Source organism: Terrapene carolina, unplaced genomic scaffold, assembly GCF_002925995.2.
Source record: "Terrapene carolina triunguis isolate 2854851 unplaced genomic scaffold, T_m_triunguis-2.0 Scaffold22, whole genome shotgun sequence".
Classification (NCBI taxonomy): Eukaryota; Metazoa; Chordata; order Testudines; family Emydidae; genus Terrapene; species Terrapene triunguis.
The window spans coordinates 15,911,608-15,933,815 of NW_020664373.1; the positions used below are offsets into that span (position 1 = coordinate 15,911,608).

Consider the following 22,208-nt stretch of genomic DNA (forward strand, 5'->3'; position numbering starts at 1 on the left):
ATACATTCCATGTCAATTCAGGCACAGCAGCCTTGTATGTTCGAGACTGTTAAATACGCTTGCAGGTCTTTTTATTCAGGATCAAATCAGCAAACAAAATTAAGCATTGTTTTCTGCCAAAACTGAATGATCTAGCAGTCATCATAGAATATTCGGAAAATTAAAGGGACTTCTCTGGTACCTATGTGCAGTTCTGATTTTATCCATGCTGCCAAGACCTCTTCCCTTCGGTCCCCTTCTCCACTCACAGTTCTGTTTGCCTAGTTTTACACTTGACATTAAACACAGCAAAGAATATTTTCAACCGTAAATTCTGAATGAAGATTGTGTCCACTGCCTCAAAAATGAACAGAAGACAAAATTTAGCACTGCACCAAGATCCTGACGATAGAGCAGAAATTAAGGAATTATGCAGCTGCTCTCCTACCACACCATGCTCAAGTATCTTGGCATATCCATGCATTACAAAATAAATGAGTTATCACAGAAGAGGAAGGTCACATAGCTATACAATAACTCATTGCTAGTGATCCATGGAGAGACATTACTGATTTTGAACGCAGTTATTTTCTCTTTCACCAGACTAGATGACGACAAATTGGTATAACAGTATTCTTGGAGGATATGAGGGTTAAACACATATGGACGCCAATTTAATTCATGAAAAAGTGAATTAGTCCAGACGCTCAGTACTGGAGCTACCGATAGTTGTCCCAACTGCAGGAATAATTTTGAGACTTCTCCTGTACTGGAAGCACTCAGCTCATGAAGCAAGAATTCACAATGCTCTTATTCTTCAGCTATTGAGAAACTTAATCATACAAATGCACTGATGCCTGCCTTGACAGAAGAAGAACATCTTAATATTTACAGGGAGATACTGCACAAAACTGCCTCCAGAGAGGTAAACAAATCAATAGGTAACACACACAGAGTTAAGATGTAGAGAACAATCTTGCAATACCACTTAAATAATTTTACACCCTAAATTTCAGGTACAGGGAAATGAAAGCACTAAATTAGTATACTGGGTAAGGGAACAATATCTTTAGGGCTCTCATTTATTTTCAGCAGTAACAACAACAAAAATCTACCAGGGAGAAAGAGTTCACATGGGGTAGATTTAAGCATAAATAAATCAGTTTACGGGAGTTGGTTATGCTATCAGCTGGTACAAAAGAGCAAGGTCTAAAGATTTTATAGCATGTTAATAAAAGCCTGAACTTTTGTCATGCAGAGTATGATGCTCTCTGTTTTACAGCTTTAAATAGAAAAATTGTTTAAAAGGCTACTTTAATTAACAGTTAACAATTATCAAAGGCATAAAATGATATATGAATCTACTCAAAACTGGTTTTCATTTGTTTTCTGGATTAAAACAATTTTTAAATATCTGAAAGAGCCACCCCAAAATGCTACTTTCTGTAACACAATGGGAGAAAAGCTCTCCTTGAGATCGAAGTCTGAATCAAGTCCCTAAAATTGTGCACTTTTCTTGCCTACTGTGTCAACTATGTCTGTTAAAAACACCACAGTATGGTGATACTGCAGACAGGAAAGCTATCAGTCACGAAGAAGTGTGTAATACATACAGCACCAGTGAGTCATACTGTACAAATTATTACCATGTAAACAAAAATAAGGCAGGGTAAGAGATTAATAGACCACAGAGCCTTACAGTACAGAGCAGTAAGTACTCTCAGTCAGTCCAACTGAATTTCCAGACAGGTCAGTCCTCTCTGAAGTTCCACTCCCAGCATGATGTTTACACTGGTTGTTCCAGGCAACCAATAGAACACAGGAATTTAAAGAGGTCAGACCCTGCATGTAAACAGCCATAAGCAGAAAGCCTTTCAGATCCCATTTAACATGGAAGCCCAGATACCACAGTAAAGGGTATGACACATCAGGGATTATGTCAGTGTCAAATTGGAAAATCCATTTTATTTTGAAAAGGCCATGTATTTCAACCTCCATTTTGATTGCCACCTTTAGCATGGCATTGTTGGGCATCCATTTTGTAGCAGGGATTAGACAACTCAATGGATAGACTGTCTAGCAAGCTGTGACAGAGCAATCGAGGACATTGGTTGTACCCTAGTGAAACAAAGATTAGCAACCAGCAGGCCAATGACTTTGAATGAGACTTTACCCAGAAGCCATGAGGGGGACAGCCATAGTTTAGAGCCTGGAAATTCCCCAGGGGAAGAGCAGGGGCAAGAAACGCGTCAGAGGTTGTTTTAAAAAAAGGAATGTTCTAAGCAAAGGAGGCCATTCCATTATCATGTGCAGAACGCTGGGCCAAGCATGAAGAGCTGTCTGGCCTAAGGATTGGACCGAATCCAGGGTTCAAAAATGTGGTGAGGTCAGGCTGAAGGGGACTGCGTTCAGGGGTTTGTCGTTTTCCCAAGAGCTGTAATTCTTGTGCTGTTTAAAAAGTAAAAGCATTTGTGACTAACACATTCTTTCACTAAGCCTGCGTTCATTGCATTACTGACACTATTGTCCCTAGGTGTGTAACTAGGCTACCAGACCTCCCACAGGAGGCCTTGGAGGTGTGACATTATATGCTTAAAATTTGACCACATAGATCATTTTTACTACCACTGTTATATAATTGTAACAAATCTTGTACAAATTATGTCATGGGAGGTGTCAATGGAAAAGTTATGATTTGTTGAATGTGATTATCCTATTTGTACACATGTATTATTTTCATTTGCTTCTGGGTAACGCCCAGGAGGTAGTTTACATCCGGTCTAGACAGCACATTGTGACTAGAATATTCAAGTTGATGGCCCATCAACAAACACAATGTGTATGGAAGAAGCTTATCCCCACCTGATGGATTTTCCTGTCGATATTTTAGTCAGAATATAGGCAATGGCTCCTGCTTTGATTCATCGAAGCATGCAAGGGCATGTAACCAGCTTTAAGAGCCTGAAGGGCCTCCTTTTTTATATTGTTGTTCAGTCCTTTAACTTTTATTGTATAGAATTTAATTGTATTTGAGAGAATAACAGAAAATCTAGGTTAAAATGATCTGTACAGAGGACCATAATGCATTGCATATGTTATACAATTTCTATATTATACGATTTATTATGTACATTGCAGTAATCTAACTTTCACCTTCCTTTTCCCTGCTAACTGCCACAAAAGGCAACAACCACCTACACAAAGATAGGGGAATTGGGGATTGATAGCAACTCTGCTATTTTTAAGGCAAGGAGAAATTGTTAAAAGCTTAAGAGCTAAAAGATTGGGGGGGTGGGGGGGCGGGAAGGTTTTTCCAGCTCAGACAAGGGAGATCAAGGTTGAGTTTAGAAGTTTGGGGGGGAAGGATTCTAAAGCTTTTTTTTTTTTTGGCCAAAAAGGGGTACAAGATTTGGTGAAATACACCATGCACAATTGCAGACAAAAAGAACCATTTCTTTTTACAGAAACACTTCCTAATGGCTAAAATATCTTTAAATATTCAGAGCCCTCAGAGATATCTTTCTACTAAAAAAAAAAAAAAAAAAAAAAAGCAATTCACTAATTCAGATCAAGGCAGGTTTTAATATCCTGTCATAAGCAAAATCCTCAATCGTCCTTAACTATGGAAACATATCAGTACTTCCGTAAGATAAAACTGCTATACCTGACACCAAGATGTATATGGCTCCACAGAATGCCGCAGATATGAGATCCCCTTTTCCAACTGGGTTTGTGGTTCCTCCACATATTTAGACTCATGAGTTGGACAGGAGTAGAGTGAAAGCTGTGAATATTTGCAAACAAGAGGTTAAAAAGGTAGACTTGTACAAGAAGGTCCTCAGGGCAGGAGCTGTATAATTCAACCATGCCTAGCGCAAAGTAAATGATACTACAAGACATAATAAAAATACAGTCAAGCTGTGAGAACTCTATGTGAATTAAAGAATAATTACACATCATGAGGAGAGCATTACTAATTGCTCCTCTGTTCAGCCAAACAAATTGATGGCTAATCCAACTACAGGTTTAGAAATAGAACATCAGACTCATTTGGTCCCAAAAATCACATACATAATTGTGAGAAGTGTTTTCTATACTTAATCAGCAATATTGGTTCTCAGCGTTTGTATTAAGTGTACTAGATCTTAGAGCAGTCATTTTCTATATTTACCCAAGCCATTATTAAAGACTTTAAGTAGTTTTTAAATTAACAGTCTGGTGGGCTTTTTATTCAGCAGAGAATTTGAGATTTACAGAAAATTGTACTGTCTTGGATGTTGCAATTGTTACCTTCAGTAGTAATGGACAGCAGTAGCAACACTGTTGTGAATGACATAGGTGGGACATCTAAAGAAGTAGTATTTACATAATGAAGACACACCTAATGTCATTAGTAAGACTACGATTTAGTCACAGGTATTTTTAGTAAAAGTCACAGACAGGTCACGGCAATAACCAAAAAGTCTCAGCCAGTGACCTGTCCATGACTTTTACTAAAAATACCCCAACTAAATCTTAGGTGCTGGGGAGGAAGAGGTGCTCCAGTGGATGCTGCTTCTCCTCCGGGCGGGGGGTGGCCCAGGGCACCGCCACAGCTCCTCCTCCGGGCGGGCAGCGGCCCGGGGCGCAGCTGCTGCTCCTGGACCACTGCTCTGGGGCAGCGCCCGGGACCACTTGCCTGGGGCCGCTGGAGCAGTGGCTGGTGTGGCTGGCCCCAGGGCTGCACCAGCCGCTCAGGCCATGGCACCAACCCCTGCGGAAGTCACAGAATCCAGAACTTCCCTGACCTCCGTGAAAGACTCACAGCTATAGTCATTGGATATTAGCCTTTTAAAAAAAATGTCAACTTGTCACACTACCTGAAGACTGATATCTTAATACTCATTCTATTTTATATGCTATTGTCGAGTTTTGTTTATTTTCTTAAATATGAGCTGCAGAAGTTTTGGCAGATATTTACAACCAGTTAATTGGAATGCATGCAAGAAAATGCATATATAATTAGTACTCTTTTAAACAAAGTATGACAACTTATTTTTCTAAAGCAATAAGAAACATGAACTGCAGATTTGCTGACATAATACACAAGCAGCTTGACAGTCATTTCATTCTAAATCTTAAGTTCAGTTCCTCATAATACTCTCCAATAAGTTCCTTTTTAGGTTGACATTTCTCATACCTAGTGTTACCCCAAAACTACTTTTAATTAAGCCCTTTAAATTTCAACAAACCAAAAGCCGTTTTTAGTTGTAGGAAAGAAAAATACTTTTGACATTAAAGAATTATTAGAGTGCAAAATGTTCTTAATTTTTTTTTTATTTTTTTTTAAGTGAATGCAACATGCAACAGTAGCCAAATCTTTACTTGAAAGATCCACACTCCAAGCTGGAGCAGGACAGCGTGTGCAACTAATTATTAAAATAAACACTCTCCAATGTGTCTTTTGGTTACATCTTAAAGTATTAGAGCTACTGATGGTTTCTCAGGAACACTGAGGTTTGCTGTATAACAGGGGTTCTCAAACTGGGGGTTGCGACCCCTCAGGGGGTCACGAGGCTATTACATGGGGGGTCGCGAGCTGTCAGCCTCCACCCCAAACCCCGCTTTGCCTCAAGCATTTATAATGGTGTTAAATATGTAAAAAAGTGTTTTTAATTTCTAAGGGGGCGGGGAGGGGGTCACACACACAGGCTTGCTATGTGAAAGGGGTCACCAGTACAAAAGTTTGAGAACCACTGCTGTATAGTGTTATGAACTGGGTTAAACCTTGTTGCAATTGATGTGTGAATGCACCCTTCAATTAAGATAGATGTTAGAGACAAGGCGTCACTTTGAAATAAGGCATAATGAAGTCTGCCCAGAAACTAGCACCATGTGCATGGACGGTTCCACGGGGTATTGTTCTGACCAGTTACAAGTGTCCGTGGAAAACAGTGCAAGCTGGATGACTGGAGGTAGAAGGGGAGACAAGAAACAAAAAGATTCCCAAGAGGGCAAGAAAGCCAAGCACCAGTTTAAGCACAGAGTGACTCCTGGAGAAGCCTGAAGAGATCTTTTGGGTCTGGTGCTGTCTAAACAGACCTGGGGCTGTAAGCAAAGAAGCTACCCCCTGGTTTGTTGTGTTCCCCCTGCATTTGGAGAAGCAGCACTTTTGTACATTCCTTGTGAATGAACAAGATGGCATCAAAGAATATATCAGATTCCATGATCAGTTTCTATTCCCAACTGGAACAACTTACCAGGGCCACCCATAGGATTCAGGGGGCCTGGGGTCTTCGGCGGTGGGTCCCAGGGCGGAAGGACCCCCCGCCACGGGTCTTCAGGGCACTTCGGCGGCGGGTCCCGGGGCGGAAGGACCCCCCACCGCCGAATTGCCCCCGAAGACCCGGAGTGGAAGAAGCTCCGGGTGCCCGGGCCCTGCAAGAGTTTTCTGGGGCCCCTGGAGTGAGTGAAGAACCCCATTCCAGGAGCCCCGAAAAACTCTCATGGGGGCCACTGCGGGGCCCGGGGCCTGGAGCAAATTGCCCCACTTGCCCCCCCCCCCCCCCCGCAGCCCTGCAACTTACAAGGCCTCAAATTTTGACTAGCTATTCAGATTAAAAAAAAAAAAGAGGTAACGGCCAATCCATACGCAGCTTCAGTGTATAAACAAACATGTTTTTAGTAACAGTTATCCAGATGAATGCATAACTAAAGTGCCCATGGGCTGTTATTTCTGTAACCCTGCTTTTCACCCTGATTTTTGTTGTTGTTCATTGTGTTTTGTCCATATTTAAGCCCTGATCCTTCAGTGCAAAGTCTGGGGATCCCTGTACACATGTAGAATTACAAGCTAGTAGGTTGCATTGCAGGATTGTAAACCAGAGAGGGCAGGGAGCATGTTTCATCTCTACAGTGAATGATAAATACAGTTGTATTTTAAGATAGACAAGCTCTTGGCTTTGTTGCTTTACGTAAGCCTGCAAATGAAAGCCAACAGAACACATCATGTAAACAGCACATAGTGTCTGCTGGAGAAAAAGCAGGAGATAAAGACATTCCTGTGGATTAGATATACTAGTATGGGCAGCTGTCTTAGGACAGAAAGCTACTCAACGAAAAATATTTTATTAGAGGTTTTCAGATATGGAAAAATACTACAGTATTTTGTACATGAGCAAGTCTCAAAACGTCAAACAGGCCTCAAAACATATAGTTAGGAAAAGTAAAAGCAGAGCTTATGGACTTTTCCATTGCAAGTTTAAATTAATTATTCTTTTGTCCTTGTAATATGAAGACAGACATGCAAACATTTTTCCCCTCCCAAAGTAAATGATCTTACTCTGTTAGACACGTGCTTCTTAATTTGCTAACATTACTCCATCGTCACCAAAACGCTATGAATGCAACCAGAACGGTAGGGTCTTACCTCATCAATTTTTAGCAACTCTTTTTTTGGAGTTTCCTTCTCCGAGGATGAAGCATATACTTGGATGGACAGCAAGCTCAGGCTAGCAGGTGCAGCCCCCAGACGCATTACCTAAACACAATATATGATTACACACAGTTTATGCACTCAGCTTGAAACACGTTAGACAAGTATGTTTGAATACTTTCCATACAGAGAGGTATATGCATAGCACATATAAATCTGAGTTGTGGTCAGAGGCAGGGCGTACTAGCACTGAAGAATGCAACATACTCAACAGTAAGAGCCAAAATACTCAGAAAATCAAGTGTAGAGTTGAATGGCACAATATCTAGGAGTGTATATTTCCTGCATTTTCACCTCATAAGATTTCCCCCCCCCGACACACACACACACTTGAATTACAAATTATGGCCAAATTTTGAATTGTAAGTACCTGAAGGCGTGCTCATAAATTCATAATTCACCCAATTTTACTGAAGTTGGGATTTGGAGGTGTCATCACATTTCCTCCAGTAGAACCTGCTCAGCACCCATAAAAGACAGCCCACTTCTACTACGGTGCCAAAATATGAAAGTTTTGACATCCCAGCCATCTCAGTGACTCAGAAGTACCTCCTACCTACACTCACATGGGAGCCTTGAATTAAGCATGCTACAGATCGCTTAATTTATAAAGAGAGAGGTGCCATGGCTCAAGCAATTTTTTTTTACTTTCATAACTGATGCAGCAAGCTCAGAGTGCTGGGGCTATGAACTGCCAAGCCTAGAGGTGCCGGGGTTCAGCCCTGGCACAAATTAAGCACTAGCAACAGAGGTGATGTTGCCAGGTTCAAGTAAGAAAGAAAGACTATTGTATCTGAATACATAACAAGACTACCATCTTGAAAGCAGATATCTTTCCCATTTCCAGGATATGTGCTGCAATGCATCTTTTAAATAGACAGCAAAGAGTGATGGAGTTTAAAACAGAAACAAATGGAATATGTGGCCACTCAAGATGACTGTGAATTGAAACTGGGAGCAAGGAAGACATTTTTCCAAGAGTTATTTGCCCCCACAACTCGCCCAAAACAAGAAGTTTAATCCAAAAAAGCCAGTTAACCCATACGAGAGCCTTCCATAGTCTCACATTCATACAGTACTTTTCACAAATAAACTTGGGGCTGGTCTACACATGAAGTTGCGCTGCTACAGTATAATTAAAGATGTTATGTTGCACCAATTTAGTTAAACTAGTGACATGTTTATGTTTTAATAATGGTGATTATAGCAGCCCTTAGTAATAGTGCAAATACCTTAGATCAGAGGTGGACAAACTACGGTCTGCAGGCCACATCCAGCCTGTGGGCCCCTCCTGCTCGGCCCCTGAGCTCCTGGCCCAGGAAGCTGGCCCAATGCTCTCGGCGGTGGGGCTCTTGCAGAGCTGCGGCCTGACCCAGTGCTCTGTGCTGCACGGTGGCATGGCTGACTCCAGCCGGGCGGCACGGCTGCCTGTCCTGGTGCTCCAGGCAGCACAGTAAGGTGGCAGGGAGCAGGGGGAGTTGGATAGAGGGCAGGGAAGTTCGGGGTGATAGTCAGGGGGCAGGAGTGTGGATGGGGGCAGGGCGGTCAGAGGACAAGGAACAGGGGGGTTGAATGGGGGCAGGGGTCCTGGGGGGGCGGTCAGGAATGAGAGGAGGGGTTGGATTGGACGGCAGGGGGCAGTCAGGGAACAGGGAGGGTGGATAGGGCAGGGATCCCAGGGGGCCATCAGGGAACATGGGGGATTGGATGGGGCAGGAGTCCCGGGGGGGGGCATCGGGGCGAGAAGCGGGGGGGGGGGTCAGATAGGGGGCAGGGGCCAGGCCACGTCTGGCTGTTTGGGGAGGCACAGTCTCCCTTAACCGGCTCTCCATACAATTTCAGAAACCCGATGTGGCCCTCAGGCCAAAAAGTTTATCCACCCTGCCTTAGAGGCATGCTCCTCACCTCTGTCACAGCTGGTACACTTTTTTATCTAAAAATTCAACCACCAATTATGTAGAGAATATGTACTTATTTTACTTACACACACACACAGTTTTTAAACCAAGTTTCTTCCATCACGTCAGAGACTGCGTGCTGACTGAGGACTAAGTTCAGTTTCAGTTTGAAGATTTTTTTTTATATAAATAAAACAAATGACAGCAGCAACTGTTTTTTAATTATCCACATACCAGATAACAGGTCAAACTGATAGACACCATGGCCCCCAGCAGAAGGCAGCTCACCAGGATTGAGTGCATTGGAACAAGCCATATGTGACTCTTGGTCTGCCATGTGGTCTAGAGCTGGCTGGCACTGCCCTAAGTGAATGTAGGATCAGCCCAGAAGAGGCCAGAGCTAGACACGGTAGGAAAGGGGCTGAATACCAAGCAAGGTCTGCATGAGAAGCTCCTGCCCACCCCTTGAGAAATAAAAGTTCCTCTATACCAGGGATAGCAACCTTTGGCACGCAGCCCACCAGGGAAAGCCCCTTGGCAGGCCGGGCCAGTTTGTTTACCTGCCGCATCCGCCGGTTCAGCCAATCGCGGCTCCCGCTGACCGCGGTTCGCCGCTCCAGGCCAATGGGGGCTGCGGGAAGTGGCGCTCCAGGTCAATGGGGGCTGTGGGAAGCTGCGCGGGCTGCCGCCGCTTCCCACAGCCCCCATTGGCCTGGAGCGGCGAACCGCAGCCAGCAGGAGCCGCGATCGGCCGAACCTGTGGACGCGGCAGGTAAACAAACTGGCCCGGCCCGCCAGGGGGCTTAACCTTGGTGGGCCGTGTGCCAAAGGTGCCGATCTCTGCTCTATACCAAGGTCAATACACCCTTCAGCATAGCTGGTCTGCAAGGGGGAGGGGAACGCAAATTGGACGCATCTGTAACAACGGGGGTGAACCTGGCACACTGTATTTTGTGATCCAATATCTCAAAAAACAACCAAACAGAATCTTATCAAACTTCTTAAAGCTTTTTACTCATGTGCCAAGACACGTCATGTGAGAACTAGCTCATAGGATCATGTATTTTTCAGGAAGTTTTAAGTGTTTGAAGGAGAAGGTGGGGGAGGAGGAGGGAGGATAGAAAAAAAAAAAAAACTGTTGCTTACAATGAAAGTGCTTTATCAGCCATAACTAGTGCCTTGCTAGCACAGCTCTATATAAAAACCAATACTCTTGCCAGAACCATGAACTCTGTTACACAGCAGAGCAAAGATGTGACCTACTTTGTTAATAAAAAACATTTGCTTAAGCTAACAAGAAGCCTTTACACACACATTAATAGGCCTAGACAAGAATATTTAACTAATGATTAATTCTAGGGTCTATTTTTTCTGGGCTACTTGGAAGCTGAATGTTATTTTTATTTTACTGCAAGCCTGTTTTGCCACTAAATCAGACAAAAATCCAAAGTGCAATTTCATTTGTAAGTACTCCTTCAGGAAAGTTATACCCATTGGGATTTTTCAATAATAGTTTTTCCAAAACCATAATGAACAGTTCAAATATTTAAAGTTAGCATATGTTTCACACAAAGTAGTAAAAAACTAAACTATTTTACTGTGATAGCTACTAAACCATGAACTACACTTCAAAGAAGTCAGTAATTAGGAATAAACTCCTTTGTGATATAAAACTTCAAAAATGCAACTCCAAAATGGCTCTCCACTTCTCTGGTAAACTATGCACAAAATCTATTTTCCCTCTATTTAGCATGTGCAGATACAATGTTTGTGCCTTCAATCCAATCTCCTCTGCAATGAGTCTTCATTGTAGAAACATCCCATATCTATACAAAAACAAGCTGCTTTCACTGAATTATCTTTCAATTTCTTAACGACAACTCCAATGTAAGAAAACAAATTAATAATCTACTGTACTGTTAGGCAGCAGACCAAAGTTTAAACAAGTAGTTATGTATTTATAGAAGAGAAAAATCAGTATTTAAATTTTCAAGTAGTCTTCTTACTTCTTTCGGAGAAAAACCTCATTGACTATATTATTTCCAGATTGTTCGAGGTTTCTTTTTTCTGCAGTATCTTATTACAATAGAAAAAATAATTTAGAAAAGAAAACACATGGATGCGAGCTATCGGGACTTCAAAGGAACATGGAATTAGGAACAGTAAGTAGGAGTATTACCACTCTTTCTTTGTTAAGAAATTAGATTATGTAGCCATAACCAATGGAGCACAAGTATTAAATCTAGTATAGTAGATTTAAGTAGAACCTCAAAAGTTACGAACACCTTGGGAGTGGAGGTTGTTCATAACTCTGAACAAAACATCATGGTTGTTCTTTCAAAAGTTTACAACTGAACATGGACTTAATACAGCTTTGAAACTGTACTATGTAGAAGAAAAATGCTGCCCCCCCCCTTTTTTTTTAATTACATTTAATACAGTACTGTATTTACTGCCCCCCCCTTTTTTTTTTGGTCTCTGCTGCTGCCTGATTGAATATTTCTGGTTCCAAATGAGGTGGGTGGTTGACTGGTCGGTTCGTAATTCCCCGGTTCTACTGTAATTTTTTTATTTTTAAAGTGATATATAAAAAGTCTCACCAAAGTATATATTATATGGCCCCATTCCAGCACACCTCAGTTCTCAAATAAGACTCAGTATTTATAGGGGTACACACAGACAGAGCAAGGGAGTTAGATTTATTTTTCATACTGTAGTAGTACCAGAAGTGCACCAGGCACTTTCAACCGGGTGTTTTTGTTCTCATTATAAAATAAACAAACTAATTTAAGCTACACGACTATATTACTCTTCCACTTCTAAAGAGAGGGCACCCTTCAAGTCACAGCAGCACTGTAATGGCCCTATACATCAATAAAGTTTGTACCACACAAAACCATTGCTAAAAGATTTTTTTTAAACGTTTTATATACATAGTAACATTATTTACTTTAGATCATGAAAGGTTAGCTTGTCCCATTTTCCGTTTTCAGAATTTACTTTAGAATCTGATTTTGTAATACTGTACTAAGAATAATTCCTAACTTATCTATTTTAGAAAGCATTCTGATATTAATTGTATCTTCAACTTGCGTCACTCTTACTGCTATTCAGTGGGTAGCAAAAAAAGATTGCATAAGTGCACAGATTTTCTCCAGCCAATGCTCTGTATTTTTATAGCTGACAAAAAAAAATAAGTGACGCCTGTTGCTTTTGCAAATTGTGAGCAGAGTTCAGCTTTATTTGTAGAGCAAACTATATCAGCAAACTGGTGGAGGAAGGCTATCATATTTCATCTTGCATTGTTTTGTTTTACTTTCTACAGTCTCAAAAATATTTAACAATTAAAAAAATTCCCATAGGAAAATAAATCCTATTCTGTCTCACAAGATAAACAGGAAAAAGGAGCTAAGGGATAAAGTGGAGCTTTTTTCTCTGATGATTTCTTCTATGTAAATTTCCTAGGGCTTTTCTACACAAACACTTAGCTTGGGGCAAGCTGGAGTGTAAATCTACCCCACACCAGCCTGCCACATACTAAGGGTCTGTGTGGACCCTGCTGCTGCACACTAAATGTTCCCTAGTACTCTTTGATCTAACCCATTTCAAACCAGCGTAGATTAAAGTACACTAGAGAACTATTAGTGCAGGGCAGCAGGTTCCACATGAACACAGTGCACTGCAGGGTAGTGCAATGTACAGTGGAGTCGCATCTTACGCGGGGGCTTAGGTTCTAAAGTCAGTGTGTAAGGAGAAAATTGCGTATAGTCAAAATTACCCTTGAAAATCCCTTAAATTGCCCATAAAGTATAGTATACTGTACATGGTTTTGTGTATACAACCCTGTACAGTAATATGTATATTATATACTGTACATTACTGTATACATTAAAGACTACATATGCAAAATATAATTTTACAGTATTGTGTTTTTAATTACAGGGTGTAATTACAGGGAGTGGTCGGGGCTTGATGTCGATCCAGGAGACGGAAGTGATGGAGACCTTGGGTGATGGAGAACGAGTCGTAGACGAAGTGGTTCAGCTCGAGAAGTTAATTGCGTAAGCTCATCTGCTGCTGGTTGTTTTTCCTTGAAAAACATGGTGATCGGCAACTGTTGCTGTTGTCTCTTGAGCTGCTCAAACATTTCTTGATACGGTCTCAAATCATCTGTAATACTATGTGTGATTTTGAGGCTTCGTTCCATAGAGGGATCGTATTCAGAAATTAAATCATTCAAGTATTTCGCTGCTTGAAACACTTCAGCAAATTTATGAAGATTCCAACTTGCTGGCTCTTCCTGTTCGTTGTCATCATCTTAGTCTTCTGTGGACGATTTTATCAGTTCCTTTAACTCTTCGTTAGTCAATGTTTCTCTATGGCTCTCAATTAAATTCTTCAATTTCTTCCTCAAGGATGTCGACAAAGCCATCACCACCCACTTGCCTGGCCACCTGAACAATGCGTTTCACTTCTTTGTTAATGGTCGGGAAACCCTTAAAATCATTCACACATTCTTACCATAGATTTCGCCAACATGCATTGACTGTTTCAGGCTTGATTGCATCCACTGCCTGTTTAATATAAGTGATGCAATCGGCAATGTTAAAGGACTTCCAACACTCCATCACATTAAGATTGGAATCAGCATTCATAGCGCTACATATCCGTGTGAACGTAAGCCTCGTGTACGTGGCCTTGAAACAGCAAATCATGCCTTGGTCGAGAGGTTGGAGGGTGGAGGTGGTATTGGAGGGGCGGGGGGGGAAGACGACTTCAACGTCGTTGTGTGCAAACCGGAGTGCCGCAGGGTGGCCAGGAGCATTGTCTGCGATCAGCAACACTTTAAAAGTCAAGTCCTTTCTCTTCAAGGTACCGCTTGACCTCTGGAATGAAACACTTGTGGAACCAATCCAGAAATAATGCTGCCGTCACCCAAGCCTTTTTATTTGATTGCCAGAACACAAGCAGGAGATTTTTGTTCTTGCCTTTTAGGGCATGGGGATTTACAGCCCTGTAGAGCAAGCCCGGCTTTATTAAATGCTTTTATTAAATGGCTTGTCTTTCTGATTTCGAAATGTAAGTGCGGTTGGGCATTTTTTTCCAAAAGAGCCCAGTCTCATCAGCATTAAAAACTTGTTCCAGAAGATAGCCCTTTTCTTCTATGATTTTCTTTAATTGTTCGGGGTAGGCTTTTGCTGCCTCTTCATTGGCAGATGCAGCTTCACCAGTAGTCTGCACGTTTTTGAGGTTGAAGCGGTTCCTAAAACTGTTAAGCCAACCTTGGCTGGCTTTGAATTCCTTCTCATCAGAAGGCTGTCACTCTTCGGCAGGAGATTTGAACAGCGCATAGAGGCTAAGAGCCTTTTCTTGCAACGTGTTGCCATCGATAGGCACAGGTTTACGGTTCATGTCTTCCAGCCATAAGTTTAATGCCTTTTCAGTCTTCACTAAAGTCTTATCACGCACCTGGGTCATCACCTTAGCAGTTATTGGAGCACTTGATGCCACGGCTTGATGAATTTCTCTCTCTCAAATCTTGATGGCATGGATGCTAGATTCGTTGTGGCCATATTTACGCACCACGTTGGAGACCAACATACCGTCTCTCAATAAGTCCAACACAGTCAGTTTTTCCTCCAGCACTGGAACAGGTGGCTATTTCTTTGGTTGAGCACCAGATGAAGTAGTTGGCTTGTGTTAAGGGGCCATGTTGTACGAAAAATACGTATCTTTAAACACTAGAATCACACTCAGCGTGGCTAGATGCTCATACTATGAGAGGCACACGGGAACTGAGACCGACTGAGGGAACAGCAGATTCACGTCTCCCATCTCACGCTCACTCCGGGGCATATGCTCATTGAGTGGAATGGTGGGTGGAATTGCTCACACTATTTACAGGTATCTTGTTGTTTTTCTTTTTTTTGCCGAGTGCGTATAGTTGAATTCGCATAAGTTAAATGCGCGTATGATGTGACTCACCTGTACATTTGTACTCCAGCAAATCATATGTTCATATAGACAAGCCCCAAACGCTGCTGGATTGCTTGTGTTTTTTTTTAAACTGTCAGGTTCTCAAGACTGGAGAATCTTAAATGCACTCATAATGAAGGGTGGGCAATCACTGCCCTAGTACACAGAGAAGGTGTTCTTTCCCTCTTGTATCCTTGAGTACAAATATCAAGAAGGAACAACTGGCCATTTCCCCATTGCCTGAAGTCAGGGGGTTGGTTTTAGGCACTGGGATTTGCCCACCTGTGATGAGCCAGATACTCATTATCATCTACCATGGATGTATCACAGTTCCTCTAAATTAAACATCTGTACTAGCCACTGTAAGAGAGGATACTGAACTGGATGCACCATCATGTGACTTAATATGGCAGATCCTATGTTCCTAAAATATCCCTTCAAACATTCGTTTTCTTCACTGAGATTGGTGTGTCATTATAGCGTCCTCTACTGGCACTGGCTCCCCTCCCCTCCCCCCGTAAACAAATTCTGCAAGATATGTTTTAAAAGAAGACTGCTAACTCTTACAAACAAAATAAAACAGACAAATAATTGAATGGCCAAGAGTGTAACATAAATTAAATGCTATTTATGCGTACATTATACATATTACTGTACAGGGTTGTATATACAAAACCATGTATAGTATACTATACTTTATGGGCGATTTAAGGGATTTTTTTTACAGACAGCCCCCAAACCTGAAGCAAATACTCACTGGTAACTACACACCACACAACAGAAACACTAACCCAGGAACCAATCCCTGCAACAAACCCCGTTGCCAACTCTGTCCGCATATCTATTCAAGGGACACAATCATAGGACCTAATCACATCAGCCACACCATCAGGGGCTCGTTCACCTGCACATCTACCAATGTGATATATGCCATCATGTGCCAGCAATGCCCCTCTGCCATGTACATTGGCCAAACTGGACAGTCTCTATGCAAAAGAATAAATGGACACAAATCAGATGTCAAGAATTGTAACATTCAAAAACCAGTAGGAGAGCACTTCAATCTCCCTGGACACTCAATAACAGACTTAAAAGTGGCCATTCTTTAACCAAAAAAACCCTTCAAAACAGAAACTTCAATGAGAAACTGCAGAAATGGAATTAATTTGCAAACTTGACACCATCAAATTCGGCCTGAATAAAGACTGGGAATGGCTGGGTCACTATAAAAAAGGAAAATTTCCCTCAGTTGATATTCACCCCTTCTTGTCAACTGTTGGAAATGGGCCACATCCACCCTGATTGAATTGGCCTCATTAGCACTGATCCCCCCCACTTGGAAAGGCAACTCATCTTTTCATGTGCTGTATATTTATACCTGCCTACTGTATTTTTCACTTCATGCATCTGATGAAGTGGGATATAGCCCACAAAAGCTTATGCCCAAATAAATGTGTTAGTCTCCAAGGTGCCACAAAGACGCCTCGTTGTTTTTATTATAATCTTATGACACAAAGTTTGTGTTCTACAATTACATGTATAAATTAGAGATCAAATCTGCTGTTGCAAGCAATTAAGTCTACTGAGACTGTGGGCAGGAAGTGATTATGTAAAGACCAAGGGGAAAAAAAACAGCAGTTCAACATGTGATATGAATCTAACCAATGAAAAATAATTTCTAGTTTAGCTGCTCTAAATTTATCAACATAGTACAGTTTGCTCAGCTTTGGACTTGAGAATTTTGTCCTAAAATACCTAAGAAAGTTTATTTTTCCTTTAATTATCACTAGTTTCTTCATTTATATACAATGTAACAAAGTCTTAAAACAAGTGGTTTGATCTAGTGTAGTAATTTAATTGGAAACAAAGTATATACATTTTACATTACCTTCGTTTTTCTAACAGACAATAACTGGCAATTCTTTCTTGTCCTAACTGTAAAGCTACAACTAACAAAATATCATGCAGGCATATTAGCCAAGAGCAAATGGTCTCCTTAGAAAGTAAAAGCACCGAATAAATGTTAACCGTTTTTAAAACAAAACCTCATACTCTATAAGTATCTAAAGACTTAAATATTCCAAAGTTTGGAAATATCACGTGTATTCTGAGAAATGAAGAACAGACAGCCATGGAAATGCATGAATTTAAGAAGCAGAAAACCTCAACAGCACAGCATATTTTTTTCAGAAGTTTAAAAACGCCTACTACTGTGTACACCCTAAACCACTTTGAACCAGTACTGAATGTAGATAACTAGAAGGAAGGAAAATGTGATTAAAATATTAATGTGTATTTAGTATTTTTGTGCTATTTATATTTTAATATAGTTGGTAAAGAGAGCTCAAGGGTAACAGTAATTAACTTTGAGTAGTGAAATTAAAAATCAGTCTGAGCCTGAATCATGACAACTTATCAAGAAGTTGTTTTCACAGTGAAAAGCAACAGCAAAATAACATGCTGGTAAAAGTGTACAGATAATTCCAATCTATCAGAGCTTTTGACTGTAAACAACTGGAATTCAAACAAAAATTAACGAGTTACCACACATAACACCTCAATTTTCTGGAGTGAATTTTACGAGTGATTTTACAATTAAGTCTTTCACTTTTAATGCCAACTTTGCTTATTATCATCACTTGGAACTATGTGGCATATACAGTAGAACCTCAGAGTTACGAACACCACAGGAATGGACTTTGTTCGTAACTCTGAAATGTTCTTAACTCTGAACAAAAGGTTATGCTGTTCTTTCAAAAGTTTACCACAGAACATTGACTTAATACAGCTTTGAAACATTACTATGCAGAAGAAAAATGCTGCTTTCCCTTTATTTTTTTAGTAGTTTATGTTTAAAACAGAACTGTCCTGGATTTGCTGCTCTTTTTTTTTTTTTGGTCTCTGCTGCTGTGTGATTGAGTACTTCTGGTTCCAAATGAGGTGTGTAGTTGACCAGTCAGTTTCGAAACTCTGGTTTCATAACTCTGAGGTTCCAATGTAGTGAAAAATATAGTTTATAAGGGAAATTAGTGCAAATCATCCATTCAAATGACTGTAAAATTCAAAGTCCCCACTTGACTTGGTGTGAATAGAGCTGGTCAGGAATTTTCTGACAAAACAGGTTGTCATCAGAAAATGCCACTTTGTCAAAACCAAAATGTTTTGGAAAAGTATCTGTTTCATGGAATCATAGAAATGTCGGGCTGGAAGGGATCTTGAGAGGTCATCTAGTCCGACCCACACACACTGAGGCAAGATATGAAACCTAGGCCTCCCTGACAGATATTTGTCAAACCTGTTCTTGGATCGCATTGACTCGGATTGCATTGGATAGGTGAATGGCAGCCTGTAAGTCCCCCTCCCCAACAGTCTGTGCAGCTGTTTGGAGGGGGTACAGCGAACTCTTGTGATGGTAGTTGAGGGTTCTAGCAAGCCAGGGTAAAGGATTTTTGGATAAATGGAGAAGGAAGAACCAGGACGCATACCAGGTGCAGGGGTCAACCTGGGATGAGATTAAAAAGGAAATGGAGGCAGTGTTAGGGGACCCAGAGGGATGCGGGGTGGCTGAGGAGCCCACCCTCCTTCGGTATATGGGTAGTGGAAGAAGGTCCCTGCCCATTGGGACTGAATGCCTTCCAGGGAAAGGAGGCACTTCAGTCCACTTGTGAGAGGTTTGAAGTAGGGGCAGCATTATGGGAAGCTGCCAGTAATCTTTCAAGTTTGGTGCTGTTTCAGCAAGGGCTGCTGAAGGGTTGTAAATTAGTTGGGGTGGTTAAAGATGATTTGGCACAACAGGGTTTAGAGTCAGAAGCAGAGTTAACAGACCACCTTTAGAGACAGGAGTTGGGACTTGGTCCTGGGGGAGTGGAGAAAAAAAAGACAAGGTTTCAAAGTGAAAAATGGCAGGGTTTGCAGGAGCAGGTAACAACCCCCACTCTTCTCCCAGAGCCAGGATGGGAACCTGGGGGTAAGGGTTCCCAACTGTTTCAACCCGGGGAGCCTATTCTTGGTTCGGAGCTAACTATATCCTTTTCTTCTTTTTCTTAGTTTACTTAATTTGCTGCTGGTAGCCTGTACTTTAAACTGACCTGACAGGCTTCATCGGTTTCTTTCCACTTCTTTCCCCTCCGCTCCCCCTGCCTTTCCACGCTTTTATTTTTCTGAAGTTTTAATGGAGGGTACACTTTGGATACTTATGTGAAATGTTTTTGGTTTTTTGTTTTCTTTGGGACAAAGTATGACAGAGGTCTGCTATATTCCACTGGAATTTTTTGGAATAAAAGATCCATGGGCAACCATGAAGACAAACGTTTTACTGCCTTTTGAACAGTCTCAAGGTAAAGACAGCACAGGTTAAGGCAGCTGTGTGGCAATAATTGTACTTGGTGGCTGAGATGTTACAGACAAATTGCACTACCTTTAAGAACTAAATGTAGTAGTAAGTGATTTAAAGAAGTAAGTGAAAAGTTACAAATACCTTTTGCAAAAATTGATAATACAGGGTTTGGAGGAAAGTAAACATTTGGGAGTTCTGGAAATGGTAAAAGGTAAGAGTTGTGGTATTACAAGCAGCAAGTTTTTGGTTTGATAATAAAACCCAGTTATATAAATGTAACTGTATGTGCAACTCTGTGCAGTCACATTGGATGGAAGCTTGGTAATTAAATTATACCAGGGGGTCAGGTAGAGTGGCTACTACCACCACTATGCTTCTGTCCCCAGAAGCCTTTACAGCTATTCTGAGGGAAAATGGGCCCTTTTCCCACAAAAATGGTCTATAAGGGACTGCTGCAGAGAAATAATCTGATCAAAATTATTTGACTATTGGGTAATGTAATCAAAATCACTAAAGGAATGTCAGGGGTTTCTACTGGAACTTAACTTGACTGCCCCTGGCTGTCTCTGGTTGTACAAGATGGGAGTGTAATCGGGGTAAAGTAATCACAGTGCAAGGGATGTTAGGCAAAAGATAATTTTGTGTGTGCGCACAGGAAAAAGAAAAGGAAAAGGGGAGCAATGATGGGAACACTGAGCCTTGGGGTGGCTCTGGGGAATCGCACTGTCGCTTTGGTGGGGGTGCATGAAAACTCTGGGCACGGGGGACGCAGTTACACCTTGTGTAGAATTAATATGGCTAATATAATGTTATGGAGGTTAAACTATTTCCCAGGACGTGTGCAGTGTATATTGGAAAAGGGGTAAAAGAAATGCAAACAAAACATGGTACTTAATTAAAATCCTATTAGGGCTCCAAAAGGAGCCACAATAGGTTGTGCTCTCTCTTTCAGATCTGTGTGTGTTTTGGAGCAGGAAATGAAAGTGAAAAGTAATCAGAACTCTGGTTGAAGTGGAATGCGTCCCTTTTAAGACAGTCTCTGAGCTGCTGAAAGCTTTGGATTCAAAAACAAGCCAAGAAAGCCTCTGTGTGGATGCAAATTACCTAGCTGATGGGGGAAGGAGGAAACTGCCCATAAGTAGCAGCACAAAGAACCTGCAAATAATGAATATATCTGGTCAGCAAACAAGCTACTAGAAGACTCAGATTATGGCCCTCCAGAAAAGGGAGGTGAAAAAACAAGTCAAGCCTGAAAATAAGGGGGACAGGTTAACCCTAAGGGTGTGTGTGTGTGTGTGTGTGTAGCAGAAATCTGAAGCTGTCTCTCAGCTATTACCTGAGAATGAACTTAAAGCTTAGTACAGCAGAGAAACTATTGAAAACCTGGTCTGTTGTACAAGAGGGGAAACTGAGGTACACCACCTCATGAATTTCATAAATGACCAGTGAGTGGGGTAATTCACTAGCCTGACTATAGAACAAAATAAGGACAGCCTGGAGGTAATTCTTCTGTTTTTCCTGCAGTTAGCAAGGAAATTTGTAAAAGGAATTGGTATTATTATTAAGCAATATTCTGGAAATTGTTTCTTTTGTATTTCAGACACTCTACAAGCATGCTGACGCCAGCGGAAGAATAACCCAGAATACCATGGATCTATGTTTTGTGCTGTTTGTCTGTAGTGTTTGTCTTGTTGCTAGTATCATTGTGTTTCAATGAACAGAAAACCTCATGACGTGGGTGGAGATGGCTTCAAAAGGCTGAGCTTGGGGGGGGCGGGAGAGATGTGTATGGGAATGCAACATGCTCAACTAGGAGGCCAGCACCTGTGTAATAGCTACCATGGTGCCTGGAAATAGAATGGCAACTAAGGTGGGCCCCACAAGCCCTATGGGAATAATGAGAAGGGGAGGAGCTCACTGGGAATCAATGGAGGAGTGTGTAAAATGGTGTAAATCCAGAGAAGAAGTTTGGATGTACCCTCTCCTATGACTATGGAGAAGCAGGATCAATGGCCTATGGCAAGGGGAGGACAATTGGGTGTACTGTGTATGAGGTGTTTTGCTGGAAATGTACATATTACTGGGGGCACAATTACACCAGTCCTTAACCAACTACACACATCTACATGCTGCTATCTGGACGTTAGTGCACAAATGGATCTGTAAATTTTATTGCTGTGAATAATGGAACCAGGGCATACTGCCTGATTCCATACCAAGTGGTTAAGTTGGTTTGGACTATAACCCATTTCTCTGTGGACACTAATTGGAATAGGTGTGGTATGCCCGTACGAGAGAAGGTGCAGGGCACTATACTACATAAGGGGCAGTGGGACAAATGGAATATCGACACCTTCCACCTTGATGCCTGGCCCTATCAGGAAATGTGTCGCCATATGTCCTATGCTTTTCCAGGGATACCTGGGCAGGAGGATCCCAAAAGAAAAAGAAAAAAAAGGGGTGGAGTGTTAGGATATAGATATTCAGGCCTGTCTGCAAAGGCCTATACTTTAAGAATTTAGGTGTATTCTTATCACTTAGCTAG

General features: G+C 41.5%; 1 protein-coding gene across 1 annotated transcript in view; it reads right to left on the reverse strand.

Annotated features, from left to right (window-relative positions):
* Nucleotides 1-22,208, reverse strand: part of LOC112104470 (MICOS complex subunit MIC26) — a 75,185-nt gene that overhangs the window by 45,773 nt on the left and 7,204 nt on the right. The window contains exons 2-3 of the mRNA XM_026648837.2: nucleotides 7,388-7,498; nucleotides 3,644-3,763 (exon numbers count right to left, since the gene is read on the reverse strand). Coding sequence (XP_026504622.1) covers nucleotides 3,644-3,763; nucleotides 7,388-7,498 — 231 coding nt within the window. The remainder of the gene's footprint in view (nucleotides 1-3,643; nucleotides 3,764-7,387; nucleotides 7,499-22,208) is intronic.